The sequence below is a fragment of the Solea solea genome, chromosome 13 (genome assembly GCF_958295425.1).
Source record: "Solea solea chromosome 13, fSolSol10.1, whole genome shotgun sequence".
In the NCBI taxonomy this organism is placed as follows: domain Eukaryota; kingdom Metazoa; phylum Chordata; class Actinopteri; order Pleuronectiformes; family Soleidae; genus Solea; species Solea solea.
Window position 1 is genome coordinate 26,742,628 of NC_081146.1, and position 22,232 is coordinate 26,764,859.

At 40.2% G+C, this 22,232-nt stretch overlaps 1 protein-coding gene across 2 annotated transcripts in view; it reads right to left on the reverse strand.

Annotated features, from left to right (window-relative positions):
• The window catches only part of dgkb (diacylglycerol kinase, beta), a 68,229-nt gene that overhangs the window by 32,002 nt on the left and 13,995 nt on the right, over positions 1 to 22,232 (reverse strand). For both annotated transcript variants that reach the window (XM_058647867.1, XM_058647866.1), the window contains 13 exons: positions 20,258 to 20,307; positions 17,464 to 17,538; positions 16,545 to 16,664; positions 15,637 to 15,754; positions 14,399 to 14,487; positions 13,216 to 13,332; positions 12,860 to 12,958; positions 11,414 to 11,515; positions 9,029 to 9,102; positions 8,000 to 8,074; positions 4,462 to 4,547; positions 3,386 to 3,475; positions 1,682 to 1,842 (listed from right to left, as the gene is read on the reverse strand). In XM_058647867.1, coding sequence (XP_058503850.1) covers positions 1,682 to 1,842; positions 3,386 to 3,475; positions 4,462 to 4,547; positions 8,000 to 8,074; positions 9,029 to 9,102; positions 11,414 to 11,515; positions 12,860 to 12,958; positions 13,216 to 13,332; positions 14,399 to 14,487; positions 15,637 to 15,754; positions 16,545 to 16,664; positions 17,464 to 17,538; positions 20,258 to 20,307 — 1,256 coding nt within the window. The remainder of the gene's footprint in view (positions 1 to 1,681; positions 1,843 to 3,385; positions 3,476 to 4,461; positions 4,548 to 7,999; positions 8,075 to 9,028; positions 9,103 to 11,413; positions 11,516 to 12,859; positions 12,959 to 13,215; positions 13,333 to 14,398; positions 14,488 to 15,636; positions 15,755 to 16,544; positions 16,665 to 17,463; positions 17,539 to 20,257; positions 20,308 to 22,232) is intronic.

Below are 22,232 nucleotides of genomic sequence, written 5' to 3' on the forward strand. Positions count from 1 at the left end.
TTCTTCTTCAATATCAAACAGCATCTGTCCAAAAAAGGGGAGAAAAGCTCAGTGGTTCATTGTTCGTATTTGTATCGTAAATAAAGAAGCGATGTCAAAGCCACTTAAACGCCAATTCCACTGAATCTAGATGAAACGTGTTTGAATGACAGGATGAGGTAACTTGACATTTATCGCGTGGAAATAGTGGAGATTTATTTGAGCTCCTTCCTCCTCGTACACGTCGACATATGTTGAGCATCATATGGTCTTGATTGTAACCCTCTGTCACAATGCTAACAAGGCCCCCGTCATGTCATATCCTCCGACATCATCATTAGAGGCCCTGGGCTCGAGGTGTTATTCAACTAACATTTGTGAGGCCATGCATCACTTATGTCCCTGTGTACAGCAAAGCCACCACTGCACACCCGCGTCTCCCTCCTCCTCCTCCTCCTCTGCCACCTGCAAATGTCAATTACCATATTTCCCCCTGACATTTGCCAGTAATGGCTCACATGAGCTCTGTAAAATCAGTGTCATTACGGTGGAGATGGACAGGAGCGGCGCCAAACACAAACGAGGCCGCTTTATTGATCAGACGGTTGCGGTTGGAGCACATCTCAATAAAGGCCTAAACTCAATGTGATCACAACAAATAAAGTGACTGATTAGGCCGTCACTGCAGGATACTCACTCTGTGTTTCTTTATTTTTTTATTTTATTTTAATGCAACGTTTAATAACACACTCAGGAATGGTTTGCTGTTTCGCTCTGCAGCGCCTCCTGTCTTTAAGGCCTGTACAAGCAACAGAGACTCTTTGTCACCACTGAATCAGCGCACATTTTGTGTGAAAGGATTATAAAAGGCTAGTGTTTCAAAAGGCTCACTCTCCCACACCAAAGTCCAGAGAGAAAACAAGCGTTTCTAGATCACAGGGCCTCAGGAGCTGCTGGTCTACTGCGGCCTCGTTTGGTCAAATGTCCACCACTTATTTAAAACCCGAGCACCAATTTTGAACTCACTGATGGAGGCAGCAGGGCATCAACACCCCTGTGACGCTGTGACATAAAATCGCTGATTTTATCTATGGGATTTGGTGTGGGAGAGTGAGATTCTGATTTTATTCGACGAGCCTTTTAGTAAGTGACTAAAATGTGTTTTTCCTGGTGTCTCCACTGGCAGCCATGTTTTTACCACACTTTCCAAAAAAAAAAAGTACTATCCCTTTAATATCGTCATCAAATGTTGAATTTCTTGGTGTTTTTTTTCAGTTTGACATCATTTTAATCTTGTTCTGCGAGGGAAAAGTGAATTTAATTTATTGTTACGATGACTGCTGCTATGCTGAGAGTTTTTTTTCTTTTGATTTGTTTACTTGTACTTTTATATTATTAAAATGAAAACAAATAAAACAAATAAAACCAGTCTAGGTGCCAACCAAACACATATTATAACACATGGATGTAGAAGACAACGTGGAAGTAGAAATATAATGAAAAGCCAGAGTATAACATAAACAGTAGCATATTAAATACATACATATTTAAATATTAAATATACTCTAACGTTTGGGCCAAGTGAATCCCTTTTAACGGGCCAAATTTGTCCCCTGGGCCCCACATTGAGCACCCATGTTGTAACAGTGGGTTTGTGATTTAGAGAGAATAGAGTGATAATTATTATTCAGCTGCGACTCACCACTCCGATGGAGAAGTAGTTGTTGATGATGCTGTAAGGCACCAGGTCTCCTCGCTCCTCCTTGTCTGTGGGCGTGACGTTGATCTTCCAGCGATCCAGCAGCACCTCCACGCTGTGCTCGATGTCGCGCAGGATCTTCAGCAGACTCTCGCCCTCGTAGCCTCCACAGGAAAAAGTTACCACAGAGTTAATTCACTGATTTATGTGAGTGATTTTTAGCCGATTACTTTTCTTTTCTTATTTCCTTTCACAATTGTATGTAATGTTTAATTTAAGGTGCTGATGTTTATAAAATAGAGCCTTTTCTGACAGGAAAGTTTGTAAACCACTCACTCTCTCACACCAAGGTCCATAGAGAATATCAGTGATCTTAGCTCACAGGGACACAGGAGCTGCTGATCCTCTGCTGCCTCGTGTGGTCACTTTGTGTCCCTGAGGTCAATCTGAACAAAGGATTTGAGACACCAAAGCCACAAAATAACATATTTGAACTCAGTGATGGATGCAGCAGTGGATCAACAACTCCTGTGTGTGGGATGTAAAATCGCTGATTTTCTCTCTGTTTTTTAAGTAAAAATAATGATAAACTGAATATTAAAACAGATGAAACTAGTTGTCAAATAAATAAAATGTGTCATTTGTAATGATTGACTAATAAATAAATAATAATCGTGGCCTAATTAATCAGCCCAACTGATAAATCGAGCTTCAAATGCTATTGTCCACTCAAGAAGCTTTTTTTAACTTCAGTTACCACTCACTCTCCTGCACCAAAGACCATTGAGGAAATCAGTGATTTTACGTCACAGCAAACAGGATATGTTGATCCACTGCTGCCTCCAATCAGAAGATGAAAAGTGTTATTTTTATATTTTATATTATTATTATTATTATTTTATATTATATTTAGCTCCTGTGTCCCTGCGAGCTAAAATCACTGATTTTTTCAAAGACAGCGAGCAGTTGAAAAACTGTTTAGTGGCAAACATATTAGTAAGCTATCATAGACTTGGCAGGCACATATTTTATGAGGTGAACCTTTTGTTGAGTGGCTAAAATTAGAGCTGCAACTAACGATTATTTTCATAATTGATTAATCTGTCGATTATTTTCTCAATTAATTGGTCCATAAAATGTCAGAAAACCTTAAAAAATGTCGATCGGTGTTCGTCAAACCTGGAAATGATGATGTTCTCAAATGTCTTGTTTTGTCCACAAACCAAAATGATTCACTTTTAATGATTTCTTTGTTATCCAGAGCAAAGAAATGAAGAAAATATTCACATTTAAGAAGCTTAAAAGATCGGAAATCTTGTTTTAATCATGAAAAAAGCTTCAAACCGATTAATCGATTATCAAAATAGTTGTCGATTAATTTAGTAATGGATTAATAATCGATTCATCGATTAATTGTTTTAGCTCTAGCAAAAATCTGTTATTTTTCGGGACAATGTGTCAGTCCATCACACAATCCCACGTGACTATTAAAATGAACTATTTTCTCTATGGACTTTGGTGTGTGGGAGAGTTAGTGGTTTACAAATGAGTAGAATCACCTAGTCTACCTTTAATCAGATTCAACACAAGAAATGCACTGAAACATTTGCAGCAGCTGCTAATTCCCTCTGCCTGCCTTTAAACCACACGTAAAAGCTAACTATAATGTAATAAGGTTAACCGAGGGCCACATATTTCAGTCAGTACCTCCTCCCCATCGCAGACACCTGGCCAGATCGTTGCCTGTGCCCAGAGGAAGAATACACACGGGCGGGTTCCTGTCCAGGTTGGCTTTATCTGCGGCGACAATAACAACAACGGGACAAAATATCACGACACGGCGCGAGACGCACAAAACAAAGCAGCAAATCCATTTTGCAGGGGCCACTTATAAAAAACTACAAGTCAATATGAACGTCCAGTAGTACATTCTATTTCAAGAGACACATCCCCCCCCCCCCCCCCCACACACACACACACACACAGTTATTACCTCTCTTGTTCTGATTGATAAAAAATTGAGGCAATTTATGAGAACCCAAAGAAGTAGCACGTCTTCAGGAGTAGGGAGCGTGCCAGGTGATTCTTTTTTTTTCTCCTTCTCAAATGACGACTAATATGTTGTTTTTCCAACTCTCTTAATCATCCCATTTTACCTCCCCTGAATACGCCAGACTCGGGACGTAATGAAAGTGTTTACAGACGGCGAAGTAAGCTTTACCATTTCAGGCCGGACTACAAGAGTGCGGGCGTCTCTGAAAACTAATAAAAACAAAGGCAATTTCGTGATGCTCAGAGACCAAAAATAAAAAAGGAAAAGGAAATAGAGTCTTTACATTCTAACGTGTTGTACATTATCAGACGCTGAAGACGGTATTTTTTTTAATTTGGTCTCAAAATAATAACTAATAACTAGGACTGCACACGGTCAAATGACTTCGCTCATTTACGTAGGCTGGAAATCGCCAAAATGGACGCCAAGATTCCAAATGGCCGACTTCCTGTTGAGTTGAGGCTATGGTTACTGTCGACTTTTTTGTTTGTCTTAGTCAATAACATCTTAATAACATCGCCAAGTATCGGGAAATTCGACAAAAACTCAATTTTGGCTCAGTTTTCACCTTATGGGGGCGTTATAGAGCCTTTGTACAACGCACAGATCCAGGAACTATGACAATGTCGCATTTCCGCCAGACCTGACCTCCATGCAAAGTTTCAAAAGTTTTTATGCACGATGACATCCTTAAAAACAACCGCAAAGAAGGATAAGGATAAATTCCTACCTATGAAATCCAGGATCCAGCCCACAGTGCCGTCGCCTCCACACGCCAACACTCTGAAATCAGGAACATCTCTGAAGAAGTTCAACCTGCAACACACACAGCTGCTCTTTTACTTCATATTCTACTGTGTCATTTACCTGAACATGGTTTTTACACTTTTTTTGTGTTTTATTTTGATGTTTAACTTATTTAGGTTAGGTTAGGTTTTTTTCATCGCAAATGCGATAAATAACTGTGATAAATCAACTTAAGACTGAGAGCGTAGGCAAATTTATTTGAGTTTTCATATATGTATAACAATATTATATATATATATAATATTTAACAATGAGACCAAAGAAAATCTTTCCGTCAAGTTACATCCAAGTTAAGTTCAATTAAACCTAACCCAAACCCAATGTGAGACACAATATGAGCTTTATTTCTATATATATTGTATATATATATATATATATATATATTTATATATATTGTGTTACCAACTGAAATATTTAGTTTTTGTATTGGTGATTTTATATTTTTCAAATTTTGACTAAAACAGCTTTTTTCTGTCTGGAAACTAAATAAACTGAAACCACACCAAACTCCATCGCAGCACACAGGAGTTGTTGATCCACTGCTGCCTTCATCACTAAGTTCAAAAGTGTGATTCTGCAATTTCGCTGTTTGAAATTCCTCATTCAGATTTACCTCAGTGACACAAACTGACCACACGAGGCAGCAGACACGCAGCTCCTGTGTGCGGGTGAGGCTAAAATCACTGATTTTCTCCATGGACTTTGGTGTGGGAGAGCGAGTGGTTTCCAGACAGAAAAGGGCAAACATATGTGTAGCATATCATAGACTTAAGCAGGTGTTGATTATATTATGTGAGACTTTTGCTAAGTGGCTCATATCCGTTTTTGCCACACAATAACCCCCCCACCCCCACCCCCCCAACTGTAACATCGCTGTGCTTCACTGCAAACCCCCTCTAATCCCACAAAGTAACACATGTCGGTCTGACAATTATTCATCCAGGGAGCTCGGCTGCCTGTTCCAGGGTTAATTGGATCATGACAGGCAATGTTCAGGCCAACTTCTTCCGTTCCTTCACAATAACAGAGCCACTAACTGAATGAGCCGGCCTCCCGGCCTCGTATGGCGGGTAAATGATTCGCTTAATTACTCTGCGACTGGGACCACAAACCACATTAGAGTCAAAACAGGCAGCCACTAACATGAAAGGCAACTTTGGAGATATTTAAATACCAAGAAACAAACACTTAATTTGCTGTAATCACGTTAGCGCAGCGGCTAATTGACAGCAGTGCGTGCGGCTGCAGTGTCCGACGGTGACCGTTCACCTCGCTAATGTGCGCTGCCGTGTGTGTGTGTGTGTGTCACCGAATATTAACGAGGTTACAGTGGGGCGAGGTCACGTTCTCAACTCTGGGGAGGAGCCACACACACACACAGACTAAATAGTGGTGGCGGAGGGAGACAAAGTTAATACGAGCAATCTAATGTTAACTAACTAACCGAGAAAAACACCACAAACATCGCAAAAAGTGTCTTAACACGCTAACATCTGCCAACTCATCTGAACCTTTCAATTAGTAGAGGGAGTTAAGTTAGCATCGGGCTAACATCTTCTAGCAGCAGCAGTGTTTTTTTTTCATTGTTATTGCTGCAAACGTCTTAGAGTAATGATAAAAGCATCATTTCAATAAGCAATAGGAGTAATGTTAGCATCAGGCTAACATCTAGTAGAATTTCTCTTTTCTGCTGAGTCATTGTCCTCTAAAAGTGACTGTAAATTCAGGGCGTGGCTGTTGAAAACGCTCAAAAAGTGTCACTTGCTTCTATGCTAATAACTTTGTTCGATGCTAATAACTGTGCTACATTAGCGTGCTGTGCTGCTAAAGTGCTACAGTTTAATTTTTTAGTATGTGTGGAATTTGTTTTCTAATGAAAATGACGGACTTACAAAATCAAAAACTTCGACTTCAACGAGTGTAAATTCTGTCTCTAACTTCCCACAGTGGGGAAATTTACAATTTCACAGCAGCAAAGTAAACAGTAAAGATAAAAGTGAAAAATTAAAAACATGCATTTCCACATATGTGAAAGTATAATGTAGAGAAAATATTAATAATAAGTCTATAAAAAGGTAAAATAGATTGTACATATATAGACGTATGGGCTTGAAATTTACAGTATTAGGAGGATTGAACATGAGATATTGTAGATGTTATGTGAAATAACAGTATATTGTACAGTTTTGACGTGTGTTCTTGCACATTTTTAACACATTACAAGTAAATCCTGGCCTTTTTGTAGAGGGTATACCAAACTAAAAGGTCAGTCCCCCCCACAAAAAAAACTTTGGAGCAACGTGATTTGCAACACTATGCCAGGTGAAAACTTGTGCCGTTTTTGCTTGTGCATCCTGCATGTGCCGCTGTGTATTTATTTATTTTTATAAAGGCACATAAGATTTCTGTTTTCACTTCTAATCAAAGGCAAACAACGAGGCGGCACGGCGGCCGGCGGCGAGGCATTCCCGGACGCAAACGGCAAAGAGAAGGAGCGCCGCGCATGTAAATGATCCATCAACTCTCCTAATCACAGACGTGAACTGTAGGAGATCCTGCTGCTACCTGCAACCTACAGCCCACACCGTGAGCTGCTGGTCTGTATGCACGATCACATGTGTCTATAGCTGGAGTCTCAGCCCTCGTCTGTGGCAGCGGCTCCACGTTCACGTACAGAATTATGCATATACTGCGGTTCTTTATCAGGGAACTCACCTCATTTGTGTTTGCTCTGTGTGAGGGAAGTGGCTTTAATGCTACACGCCGCTCATGCATGTGATGGTGGATATTATACTGTACGTGAGCAACAACAGAAAAACAGTCAAAAAAAGAACCATCGGTAACCAATACGGTTTAAAAAAAAAAAAAAAAGGATGAATCCAGACTCTGTCCGTCTGTCAATCTGAATTAATTCCTTCCTTCTGTCCTCTATAAATATTAAAAGAGTTACATATCGCGTTAATATGACACTAAAGAAGTTAAATTTAGTCATGGTTAGTGATAAAGTATCACTGAAGAGATTCATTTAGTTAAAATAAATGTCAAATTTGGCATGAACGTAACACCAAAAAGTTAAATTTAGTCAAATTTAGAGTTAAAATAAATCAACAATTTGGTATGAATGTGACACCAAAAAGTTAAATGTAGTGTTAAAGCATCATATATTGTTAGTTAGTATTGCTAGTGTTACAAAAACATGTTTTGGAATTGGTTGAATTAAGAGATAAAATAACACAAACATTAAAAGTTAATTCAGTAAAAGACCTGAATCCGGAGTAACTCTAAAAGTTAAATTGAGTTTAGGGTTAAAGTCATACTTAAATAGTTGCATTTAACTAAATTTAGAGATAATGTAACACTAAAAGACAACATTTAGTGTTAAAGTGACACTAATAGAGTTAATATTACATGTTAATATCTACTTGGTAAATAACTAAATCTCCACAGTGTGAGCTACATACCCTGGCATGGGTCCGTTTTTGGCCAGGTTATAAACTTGTCTTGGGTTCAGAAGATACTGGAACTTTCTGTAAATCCTTCAGGAGAGAAGATGCAGAGAGAGAACATCTGAGACAGCAAACAAAAACTTGAACACTTTATCACATGGAATGTTTACATTGTTAAAATCCACTGGATCCAGAAGAACTTTACCTGTTTATAGCTGTTACTATTTTACAATTCATCCTGATCTGAGATCCTGAGATGTCGCTGACATTTACACATCTGAACTCATGTTACATTCAAACCCCTGCCAAATCTGATCTAATCTGTAATCTGGATTAGATCTGAATGAAACTTCACATGATGGTAGAGGGTCTGATCTTGCATACACTCACCAAATCCGATGAGTTTTGATAAAAATAGGCTTTAGATGTTTTATTTTACAGTTTTTATTTCTTGAAACTTTGACCATGTTTCGTGACATCATCGTCGGGTAGATTCTCACCAAAATGTAATGGGAACATACTTGGGTGATCACCTGTCAAGGACGGGGGCGTAACAAAAGAAGTCCCCTTGAGGAGAAACCATTAGAAAGACTAATTCATTTTAATTTCAATTTCATTATATCAACTGGCCAAAGTCACATTTTGATCCCATAATTTAAACAGATGAGTGTGGGGGGGGCGAAGGGGGGGTAGCTGGTGTAATAAGGAGCGAATGAATGTGTTTCAGTAATAACCCAATTAGCCTTGGGATAAAGACGAGGGAGCAGCCAGGGCCACGAAAGAGGAGAAGGAGAGGAGGAGAGGAACAAGGAGAGAGGAGAGGAGACAAGAGGCTGCCTCATGTTAGGTAAATGTTATTGTGTTTTTATTTGACTAAGTAAGCCTGAAGCACCACACTGCTGCGCTGCTGCGCTGCTGCCTGGGCTCGCCGCGGCTCAGGAGTGAGAGCCTCCTCTAAGTGTGTGCGTGTGCGTGTGTGTGTGTGTGTGTGTGTGTGTGTGCGTGTGTGTGCGTGTGTGTGTGTGTGTGTGTGCGTGCGCTCACCTCTCTCCCTGCTTCCCGCCGCTCTTCGGGTTGACAAAGACGAGCAGAGGATGAGTGCCCTCTCTTGTTGTGATCTGAATGAGAGACGTCAAAACAAAAGCGTTGGTGTTGTGTTGTGTTGTGGAGACGAGCTGCATCATCATCATCATCATCACCCCCCCCACACACACACACACACAAAAGTGCAGTTAGTTACAGCGGTTGTCTCGTACTTTACTTTAAATATTAAAAGGTAAATTCCCTCAACACTGGGTTCCTAAATTTAACCTTGAATTAATTAAAAAAAAAAATGTAATTATTGAACGAGAACGTGATTAACGCCATAAAAATGGACTGCATTACTTAGAGAAGCCATTTTAGAGCAGGAGCCAAATATTCATTTTTACAGTTATTAAAATGTGTTGCTCAAACGTGGATTAAAGGGAGCTCCTTGGGGTCACTGATACTCACTGAATACAAATCTACACCAGATCAAGTCTATGCTATATTCACAATGTTTGTTGCTTGTCTGTGTTTACTCTCCTGTGCCAAACTCCACAGAGAAAATCAGCAATTTTGTAATCACTGCACTCAGGAGTTGTTGATCCACTGCTGCCAAATGTGGTATTTTGTGACTTTCGGTGTTTGAAATCCATTATTTGGATTTAACTAAGGGATGAAAACTGAGCAGATGAGGCAGCAGTGGACGAGCAGCTCCTGTGTCCCACGAGAGCTAGAAACTTGATAAATGAGTCACCATATTATAATTTTCATTTTTATGATATGTTAGGAATATGTTTGCTGTTTCACTTCATTGATTAACAGACTTTTCTGACTGGGAAATTAAGTTTGTAAACCGCTCACTCTCCTGCACCAAAGTCCATAAGGAAAATCAACGATTTTAAATCAAAGCACACAAGAGTTGTTGATCCACTGCTGCCTCCAATCATGAAGTAAAATGAATGTGTTCCCTGTGAGCTAAAATCACTGATTTTCTCGGTGGACTTTGGTGCAGAGGGGAGTGATAAGCTTACAATCTTAAAGTCAAACTATGAGATAAAGCAACAAAACATATTCTTTATGATATTTTAGACTTGAGCAGGCATTGGTTTTATGACATGAGCCTTTCGTTGTGGTCAGAAAACCTACTTTAACACTTTAAACAGTACAGTCACATGAACCCTTATAAGTGATGACTCATAATTCCGTCCGTTGTCACGGTTTCCTAATCGTCCTCCTGTGACTTGTTTTTATCAGCGACGCTGTGGACAGACGGAGCCCGCGGTGCCAGAGACCGAACTCACGCCACGTAAACAAGCGCTAACCCAGAGTGGGCCTCAGTTTGACTGAGCCACTTCCTGCAGTTCCGTCCTCTCGCCCTGACACAGATGAAGCGCTTCACTCCCCCCTGTCTGCCGTCGCAGCGGGGCCGGCGCTGAATTAACGAGCGCCCTGTCCAGTCTGGAGTGATCCATTACTTCCTGTAATTATAAATAATAATCTTGATTATTACGCTGGTTAGGGCGGCGAGAGGCAGAGATGGATGTGGCCCGGGACTTGGACTCATCACGTTTCTCTCTCTCAGAGAAACTGGTGCAGACGAGCGGTCGCCGCCGCCAACGGCGGCAGGTTTCCGTCTCCAGAGTGACGGATGTTAGAGAGGATCTAACTGCTCGTCTGTGGAGTTAGAGCGACGCAGCTCTGCTGCAGCTACTGCTCAACTCACATCTCACCAGGACGACAGCACATATTTGTTGCTTCTTAGGGTCAATTTGAACTCTTTAAACACGGAGAAGTGAGGAGAATCTTTGTTTACATGTGACAAACACAGCTTAAATAACAACCACAGCTGTGTCACACCACTCCACTAAAAACACACAAACCTGAGATCTTCATTTACTTCCTCACCACTAACACATAGTGTTTATGATATACTGATATTTACACATCTGAATAAATATCACATGTGTTCCCTTTACTATGACATTGAACCTTTTCAAATTTCACCTAAAAATAGACTTTTTTATTGGTGTTTAAAAAAAAACATTCAGTTGATCGGAGCTTAAATTATATCAGGATATTGCAATAATAACAATATTTGTGACAATAGTAAACGTAAAAAAAGAAATAAATATGTATACAAAAGTATGACAACTTTTACATGAAATTGATATCGGGTGGTGGGGCCGCATAATGGGCCGCGGGCCGCATGTTTGAGACCTCTGTATTACACTAAAATGATCAGGTAAAATAAGGCCATTACGGTGAGTTCCAGATCCTAGTCTGGAATTTCAATAGGATTTCCAAAAATCACCGACATCAGACATTTGAGTCGCTAACTTTACTTTACAAAGTCCAAGTTTCCCCTCAGAGAGTGGAAAACACATCATTCACTCACTCACTCACCTGCAGTCCCTGACCGTCCACTGTCACAGAGTTGGCTCTCTGCATCTTCCCTCGACTCGACTGACTGGAGCGAGAGTCTTTCCTCAGCGTCGACTGCCTTTCCTGAGGGAGGAGGGGGTCAAAGGTCAAAACCAGGTCTCTGTCCTTTTTATTTCACCGTTTAGGAATGAATGGCTAATGGTTACTGATGAAAACGACATTTAATTAAAGATTTAAATTAAGATTTCTCTGTCTTCTCTATTCTTTTCTTATTTTAGGTCAACAAACTAAACAACAAACAACTTATTCCAGTCTTCAGAATGAAAATACTGACATCAACCACTGGAGGTAGATTATTGTTTTTAATAATCCTAATATCATTCTAATAATCATTTTCTAATTATTACCAATGACCTGTTTTTGTTCTCAAAAACAATATGAATGAGTGATTTTGTAGCAATGTCGACATCTCTGACGATATTTGACAACATTTCAAAATAAAGGTTTTTGCTTTGATACGAACAATGTATATAGATCACAAAGGTAAATGCAAAATTAATCTATAAACATCAGTGTGAATAAATAATAATAATGTGTAAATAATAAATACTATGAACCCACAAAACATCACAAAACAAAAATAAAGTTTGTTGCATTTGCTTGAAATAACAAACAAAATACTGTATATGAGGATTACAAACAATAACGCCTAAACTAACTTTTTCTGAGAACAAAAATGTGGAATTCGTAATAATTGGCCAAATATTGATTGTTAGGCTGATTATTGGAGCTGATTCTTGCTATTTTCTAACTGATTAATCTACCTCTAATGGTCAAATTTGATAAAAAAGTGCATTAATGTAACGACTTTGGGCAATTTTTGGATGTACCAGGTTTAATAAATCCATAATTCTGTAAAACGTCAAACTGAAATAATTCTAAAATTAATCCATACTGAACTGGAACCCAAGTGATTTTAATTGTAGTGAGTAGCGATAATTGTGCAGAAGTCACAAAATAGACTGATTTTCTTTTTCTTCTTGTTCATAAAAACGAAAAATCAAAAAATCAAAATTTCACAAATTCAACCTGATTTTAAAAACGTTGCTCAGGTGTGTTTCTATAATTGGTGGAAATGAAAAGAGATTATAATTTCATCAGATTGTCTGTAGGTTGTGCTGGGAAAACTTTATATTTCACATTCTTATCACTGTTTTAACATAGTAATAAAAAAAAGGAGCCTAAATGCTGTGTGTTCTGAGAGAAATAAAGAAATAATTGAAGAACAACTTGTTTTCTTTTGACTTTTGAGCGGCTCTAACAAGTTTGTTCCCCCCTGTGAGGATCAATAAAGTTCCATTTCGTCTCTCGCGGCGTCACGCGAGGTCGGACCGCGGCTCCACTGCCTTGTGTCGGGGGTGGGGGAGGGGGAGGGAGAGGGAGAGGGAGAGGGAAGTAAAGTCTTACCAGAACGACGGGGCAGATGGAGTTGGGGGGCAGGATGTGATCCTTCAGGGGGCCACAGTCACACTCTGGTCTCACGTGGGAGGCACACTTGTTATGAAGCTGGAAGAACAAGACAAATAATGATAATAATAATAATAATAAGAAGAAGAAGAAGAAGAACAGCAGCAGCAGCACAGGTTCATGTGCATATTCAGGTACATGTCTGTGAGATCGCAGTCAGAGTGTTTCCCGGGTGTAAATTGGGCGGCACGACATCAGGAGGTGCAAAAGAAACGGTTAGACAACAACAATAAGCACTGGGACAATAACGAGGAGGAGGAGGAGGAGGAGGAGGAGGAAGCTGCGTCTCCGCTCACCGTGATCTGACACCAGACGCAGTGCAGCCCAGTCAGACCCTGGTAACACTTAATGGTTTTGTGACACTTGTCACACTTGGTGGGGCAGTTTCCCTCCACCCAGAAATGATGCATGACCTGTGGAGGGAGAGAGAGAGGGAGGGAGAGAGGGAGGGAGGGGGAGGTGAGAAAAAGACAACACAACAGTCAGACAACATGTCAAAAAACAATTAAAGAAAAACAGACTTTCATAATTGCTGGAGTAGATCACCACGGCTGGGGTTTTTTCAGATTGTTCTTGGCAACACTCAATTCATCAGCATCAAATCCAAGTCACAGAGGAGAGCGGCGCAGGAGCTCACACAGACAGACACAAGTTTCACGTTGTTTATTCAGATTGTCTCACAGTGAGCGACGAAGCGCACCAGTGCCGACTTTGGCGTTATTTGGAAGATGGATGAAAGAGATATCGGTACAAATGTGACAGCTACAGTATATTCAATCTGTCATCATCCGCCATAGTAAATGGTTATTTTTGTGTTTGTGTCAGAACTGTGTCGTGGAAAAGCCCCATTACAACGTCTCCAAAAGTCTCTCAATTCCCCTTTCACCCCAACCTGTCTAGGCAGCTTGAGTGTGGTTCTGTCGGAGATTTCTTCTTCTATTAAAAGGGAGTTTGTTCATTGTGTGAACTGTTGGGTTTAGGGTTAAACCCAACAGTTCTAACTCTGCTCTCTATGATGCTGTCTAGAGTTCCTGGTAATCCCTATTAAGTCCCTATTGACGCGAGTCTGTACCTCTTTGTGGAGTCGAGGTAAAGTTTTTACCCGGGTAATTTTGGTAGAAACGAGACATTTTTATGGGTAAATGAGGCAGAAAAAGGGGCTAATGTTGTTATTCTGGTACCAAAAAACAGACAAAAAGCCAATACAATAACCTCTGGGGATTGATTCTGAAACACGTGACTTGACGTCGTACACGTGGTGTTTCCCTCTGAAAATCACTGCTCAACTACAACTCAACAACAAGAAGTAAACAAAGAAGAGCGAGAGAAAAGAAATGCTCCCAGTATCTGTTTCTGCTCATTAACACGGCTCAGCGACAGATTGAGAGTGAGTGAGTGAGGGAGAAGAGAAACCCTCGTCCTAAGATCCGTGGAGTGTCGTCGTCGTGCCGGCTGTGGAAACACTTCAATCAGACACACCTCTGTGTTCTTCTTGGACTTGACGTAGGTCTTAATGCACGACGGCGGAGCGCGAGCCACGCAGCGCTCGTGAACCGTGTACTTGCAGACTGCAGACATGGGAAAGAAAAGTCAAACTTTATTTCACCGGCGGAAAAATGAATGACAGCACATAACTTCACAGGCTTCCACCGTGATCATCAAAATAACACACGCCTTATTTTTAACATGTAATAATATAATCCTTTCTGAGTCAACAACAGGGAAATGTATGGTGTTACAGTCAAGGTAACAATATGGACGTTTAAGAATAAATCATATAGATTATGCAGTTAATACAGTTAAATAAGGTATTTGTACAATAAATCATAGTAATTTACAGAGTAAAATACAGTGTTTATAAAGGAAAACACTGCTAAATCATAGTTAAGAGTAAAATATTGCTTTGATGCACATAAATACTGCTCATTTACATTAATATACTGTTTAAGACACTGCACAACACAGTATTTATACAAGGAATTCCTGATTAATCACATAAATGCACAGCATAATTAGTAAAGTTACTGTAAAATGTTGTTTGTTCGCATGTAAATACTGCTGTATCACAATAATATACTGTAAAAGTCACGGTAAGATACAGCATTTATACGGGAAAACACTGCAAAACCACAGTGATATGAGATGTATCTGTGAAGTTACAGTAAAATACTGCTGTATCACAATAATACAGAATAAAAGTCATAAAGGAAAATACTGCTAAATCACAATAATGTATGATAAACAGTGATTTAAGTTGGAATATTGTGTTTTTTTGCACGAAAACGCTGCTAAATCACATCAACATACTGCACAAATCACAGTGAAATACAGTATTTACACAGGAAACTGGTGCTAAATCACATTAATATGAGTCATGTTGGTGATTTGAAGGTAAAATATGGGTTTTATGCAGGATATGCTGCTAAATCACAATAATAAGTGGCATGTTGGTGAAGATAAAACCACAACCAATATTTGGTTTTATAAAAGAAATACTGGCCTAAAATCATGTGATTCACCATAAAATGATTCAGTGAATAAATCGTGAAAATAATGCAACTACAGTAGAAATACTACAGTAGATGCCAAATCATTTACTTTTGAATGTACAGCTGAACATTTTACAGTGCACTGTTATAAGTGCATGAGATGGTGTGTGTTGTTGTTAGTGTGTGTGTGTGTGTGTAAATGAGTGAGTGAGTGAGTGAGTGACTCACATGAGCAGCAGAGTCCCTGCTTCCCCAGACCGATCAGCATGTTGAGACACAGGTTACAGTACGCCGGTTTGTTGAAGTGTTTCAGTCTCCACACGTGTTGACCGTCGTCTTTCACATTCTGCAGCAACAGGGACACATTTGTACAGATACAGTCAAATATCCTCGTAAAAAGAATCACGGTAATATGGGTCATATTAGTGATTTTAAGGTAAAACAGTACTGCTATATCTCTACAAAATAGAGTAAAAGTCAGTGAAAAATACTGTATTTACAGAGGAAAATACTGCTAAATCACGTTTACATTTCATATAGCAACGTAAACACACCAATTAACTCATCAAAACCATGACCGGTTAACTCACCGACTAATGTCATGTGACCTCATCTAGTGGGAAAATAATCAGCTCATAAATATTAACCTTCTACTTTATTTTTAACTCTCAGTTCATGTGGACTCACACTCCAAACACAGCACAGACCTTTATTCATTCATTCATTCATAAAAAGCAAAACAAATATTGTGCTATATCCTGGCAAACGCTGCCATCTAGTGGTGAGAAAGGTGAAGTGAACAGGTGCTCACTTCAGCAGTGAGTCTTCATTTTAGTTTGTATTAGTCATCTGTGGGGTTAAGACACTTGTGTGAATGGGTGATTGGGTGAATACTGTAGTGGAAAGCAGCTCATCAATACCAGAAACAGCTCTATATAAATACAGACCATAATACCGACTCCTTCTTCTGATTTTATTTGGTAGTAACGAGGAACAAAGAGAGTTAGAGGAAATGTAGAGGAGTAAAAGTAACAAGTAAAGTAGAGAAAACAGAAAACTACTTTTTCCTGCAGTTGTTTGTTTGTGTGTTTGTTTGTGTGTCTGTTTGTGTGTTTGTCTGTCTGTCTGTCTCTCACCGTCTCCAGGCCAAGCAGCACCAGCAGTGGGATGGTGGTCATGCCTCCCTGGATCCACTCCTCCAGTGACACAGTGCCGTCGTGATCGTAATCGATCTCCTGCATCATTTCCTGCAGAATCTAAAAGGAACAAAACCACAGAGACCTGTTGAACATGTGCAGTTGTTGTTAATGTGCCGTTAGTAATGATTATTATTGTTATTGATATATCGCTATCCCATCACGACACGTCCATGATTCATTTCTTCATGTCTGAGGAGGTTGTGTATGAACAGTTTTCTTTCAATTTCATAAATGTAACAAACTACCATTCTTTTACATATACATAAAATATCTGTATAAAAACCTTTATTATTTTTATTTTATGGGTGAAATAGATTTTGTGGCTCCACATTTATTTTATTTGGATGGAGAGAAAACAAAAGTGGCTCTTTTCATCCTCATGGTTGCAGAGTCCTGATCTATATCTTCACCGGGATGAGCTGGAAGACTTGACCAGGAATGTGCTCCGGGAGACGAGATTATTTAATCCTGTGCTCACTTTTAAGCCCCAATACAACAAAACAATCACAAAAACTGGCACATTAGTGTTTTTATGCACAGACGTCCTTATAATTTACTGCAAAAGTCACTGTAAAATACAGTATTTATACAGGAAAACAGTGTTAAATCACATCAAAAAAGAAGAGATATTGGTTTTATGCATGAACATACTGTCGTGTCCCCGTTATACTGTAAAATACAGTATTTACAGAGGAAAATACTGTAAAATCACAGTAACATGTGGCATAATTTAGTGATTTTAGGGTAAAATATTGGTTGTATTCCCAGAAGAAAACTGATACTTTTGCTTCTTTTAATGAAGTAATGAATTAAATAATGAGTTAATTCATTCATTCATCATGCAGGTCTTTCTTACTGGTTTCAGCTCGGTCACGTCCCACTCCAGGTACTCGGCCACGTGCATCATCTGCGAGATGATGTGCTCCAGCTCCTGCGGCGCGAGCACAGACATCACAGTCATTGAGAGAGCGGCAGAACACTGTGTTTAGAGCGTCTTCTGAACACACACGTCAGCGCGGTGTAATAGCAGGTTTGGGGAAAGTCATTCTTCCGCACAGCAGAGGAAAACAAAGGCAGCGTGGGAAGAGCTGTGAAGCTGATGCTTTAATCACAGTGGTTGATGTTTTGTTAAAGGTTGAGTCGCTGTGATGCATTCTGGGGTTTATGTGCAGAGTAGAGTTTGTCTAATACCTTTTTAGCTCATTTTTACCTCTCGTGTCCACAGGAGCTGCTGGTCTGCTGCTGCTGCCCCGTGTGGTCACGCTGTGTCACTGCAACACATCTGAACAAAGGATTCCAAACACTGAAGTCACAAAAGAACACGTGAACTTTACTGATGGAGGCAGCGGTGGATCAACGATCTCTTATTTTTCACGTCTTTTTCTCGCTGTTAGACTTTTCCCCAGAGTTCCAGTGAGAACGTCAGTGATTGTCAGCAGTTGTTGATCCACTGCTGCCTCCATCACTAAGTTCAAATGTCTTATTTAGTGATTTTGTTGTTTGAAAACCTCCGTTCAGATTGACCTCAGTGACATAACACACTGATCTCTATGGACTTTGGTGTGGGAGAGTGAGTGACTGTTAGAAAACAGTGTCTAACAGCAAGTTAAAGGGGACATATTATACCCTATTTCCCCCATTAAAATAGTTCCCTGGTGTCCTAATGAACATGTCAGTGACATGCTTTGGTCAAAATACCATAAGGATGAAGAATCATAGTAGTTCAATAACCCTGCTAAACCCGCCCCTTTCAGAACGCTCGGTTTTCGTGCAAGGTCCCTTTATATGCAAATGAGACACAGGCAAACACACACCCACTTCTTCCAGGAGGTTTCTGATTTGTCCTCTTTACAGCTCTATTCGTCTCCCCCTCCCTCCACTAGCTCTCTGACAATATCAACATGTCAGCGAGTGTGCCGTTACAGGAAGAGACGTCCTACATAAGGATCGAGCCGAACACTGTCCAACTGTAAATCAGTTAATCAGTTAAACTGTATGTTGCTGTATCAGATCGTGTGTTCGTGTGTTCGCACCACTTCACATCATACTGCAAACAGCGGTCGCCGCATTTAGTCAGGGGACGTATTTCACCGACGTACAAACACACACATTGTTAAGAAAAGATCACATAGAGCTCATAACTGACCATTCTGACACGTCCTAATTAAACATATTTGTTCAGTACGTCCTCCATGACCGGAGCACAGACTCAGTCTGATACAATCACATAAAGCAGCTGTTTATGCAGCTCGCCGCTGACGATCAGCGGTGCTGCACTCTCTGTGCAGCGGTGCTACACTCTCTGTGTCACCGATAGCCTAAACTGCCGCTGGCGATCAGCTGATCGCCACCGCTGATCGCCAGCGGCGCGCTGAATAAACTGTATGTTGCTGTATCAGACCGGAGACCTCACCACCGCTGACCAGCTCCGGTGCTCCGGCGAGCTGGCGATCAGCGGTGGCGATCACCGTGTAACGCGCCACCGCTGATCGGCAGCGGCGCGCTGAATAAACTGTATGTTGCTGTATCAGACCGGAGACTGTGCTCCGGAGACCTCACCACCGCTGACCACCTCCGGTGCTCCGGCGAGCTGGCGATCACCGTGTAACGCGCCACCGCTGTATCAGACAGTCTCCGGTCTGATACAGCAACATACAGTTTATTCAGCGCGCCGCTGCCGATCATCGATCGCCAGCGGCATTTTAGGCTATCGGTGACACAGAGGGTGTAGCACCGCTGCACAGAGAGTGCAGCACCGCTGATCGTCAGCGGCGAGCTGCATAAACGGCTGCTTTATGTGATTGTATCAGACTGAGTCTGTGCTCCGGTCATGGAGGACGTACTGAACAAATATGTTTAATTAGGACGTGTCAGAATGGTCAGTTATGAGCTCTATGTGATCTTTTCTTAACAATTTGTGTGTTTGTACGTCGGTGAAATACGTCCCCTGACTAAATACGGCAACCACTGGCCGCAGTCTGATGTGAAGTGGTGCGAACACACGAACACACGATTGCTGACTTTATCCGGCACATTAGCTTCATATATAAAATCCTCTGTAAAACACTGTGCTCCACTGTGCAGCCACCAACAGCACACTTGTCCCGCCACGTTGACATAATACCGCTCTTCCTCCCTCGCCTGCACTCTGGCAGGGACAAGGTGGAGCTAAGGTGGAGCTTGCGAAGTAAACGTACTGGTGGGGCGGTAACATTCGCGGTGAAATGCGCATGCTGACGTCATAAGCGCAGGGAATTCAACATCGAGCGTTTTATCGCCTATACTTACACTAAGCGGAACCACGAAAACATGACTGAGTATTGTTTTTCCACACTTTGGCGACTGGTAGGGCCCCCAGAGTCCCAAATATCAGTATTAAAATGGTTAAAAAGTTGATTTTGCATAATATGTCCCCTTTAAAGCAAGTTAAAGTGACAAACATGTCTTTGTCTTAAGCTGATGTAGATGTTTTGTTAAGTGGCTAAAATTATTATTTTTCTTTATTTTCCAATGAGGGCAAAGCATTCCTTATCCTATTTTATGCTGGTTTTGCAGGGGGGGGGGGGCACACCAGGGGGCGCACACAGCTCAAACGTGTGTCAGTACATCATCCCACCACATTTCAAGAAAAGAGTTTCCATCTTATTTACCGAGCTGTCCAAGGAGCCGTTTCCATCGGTGTCATAGAGACGAAACATAACTGTGGAAAAACAAAACAAACACTGAAGTATTTAGTATCATTATAAGGTACATTTACAGTATTTATACAGCACCAATCAAAGTGCTTTACCCATTCACCAAACACCTTTTCTATCAATATTGTTTTTCAGGCTTTTCTGTGGTATTTTGAAAACAGATGTCGGCAGATTGGTGAGTTTTACTTCACATTAATGGATGTTACATCATTTTGTTTGTAATCAGTGAAGATAGGAATGTAGGCGTTAATCCCATAATCCCATAACTTTTTTGAGCATATATTCATTATTTGTTGCGATTTTAATCATAAATGTGATTAAACAACATATTTTACATATAAATATTCTTTATAGTTTGATTATAATATTTGGTACTAAATGTGTTGTGACCAAAGAGAAACATTAAACGTGCATTAGTTGGCATTAAAAATACAATTTAAATGTCATTAAACCATAATCTCCTGCCTCAAACTTAAAGTCACAGCAGCGTGAAACTCATTTCCTCCGTGTGAAAGTCACTGTGAACTTCACTGCAACAACAACAACAAAGAAAGAAGGAAAGAAATAAAAACCCACATCTCTTTTTACTTAAAAACATCACAATGCTGCAAACTTCAAGTGTCCCTCATGCCGAGGGTCACCATGGAAACAGACAGCTCCGACATCCCAGCTGTGATTGGCTGTCACTGTGACGCGTAAAAAACCAGCAACAATAACAAACATGATATGGTCTTCAGATCGTTTCCACGGTAATGAGAGCTAATGTTTCCATAACGACCGTCACCTCAGCCTCCGTGTGTGTGTGTGGGGGGGGGGGGGGGGGGGGGGGGGCGTGGCCGAGGGGCAGAGGTGGGCGGCAGCTAATGGTGTCATTGGGAGTTGACGTCAGGTGGCGTTTTTTTCGTGGATCCTAAACGGAGAGTTTGTGAGGTTAAAAGGAGCAGGAGGTGCTGCTGTCTGAACATGGTGTTACCAGGAGGTGGCGCTGGCGGCGATGATGATGACGACGATTATTTTAAAACAAGAAATAAAAAAATGAAGATTGACAGAGGAACGTTTGTAAACCAAAACATAAAAACTCTCATTTGTTTTTAATTCTACTCTTAAAAATAGATACTTACAGACTTTATTTACGTATTTAAACATCACCTAAATCCCAAACTGTTTTCAGATGTAATCCTTAAAAGTTTAAAATAATAATCACAGTGGGATTATCCTCGATTTTTAATCTTATTTATTTATAGTTAATGTCAATCTTATTGACATTTTTGTGGGCAAAAATCTTTTAAAATTAAAAGAAAATAATAAAGATTTCATATATGTTTCTTCTTATATTTTTGCTATATAATCTAAAGCTGCAACAGCTAATTGATTATTAATTACTAAATTAATTGTCAATTGTGTGTTTTTTTGATCATTAAAACACGTTGTTTAATTTTGCAGCTGCTTAAATGTAAATATTTTCAACATTTTCAGATATTTTATTTCATCAAGGAAATAATCAACAGATTAATCGATTATGAAAATAATTATTAGTTGCAGCGCTACGGATTTTAAGCTTATATCACCCACACACACACAGTATTAAGGCCATAATAAAAACAGTAAATTTTGAGAATACAAAAGTAAATTTTTCGTGCAAAAAGTTGTAATATTGTGACTATTTTCCCCACTTTTTTTTGTTTTTTCCTCAGTGTGGCCCTAATTCTCCATCATAGTTCTTTCCTCTAACTCATTGGCTCCTGTTTAAGAGCCTGAAAAAGACAAAGGAATTCAAATAAAAAAAGGTTAGAACGAGAGGTCATTTTGAGCACTTCTATAAACAGACCAGCAGATGGAGCCATCCCACAGAGATTACATCAGCGTGTACCACAGAGGAGGACAACACACTGAATGAATGAATGAGATTTCATCCACGGTTAAATCCACA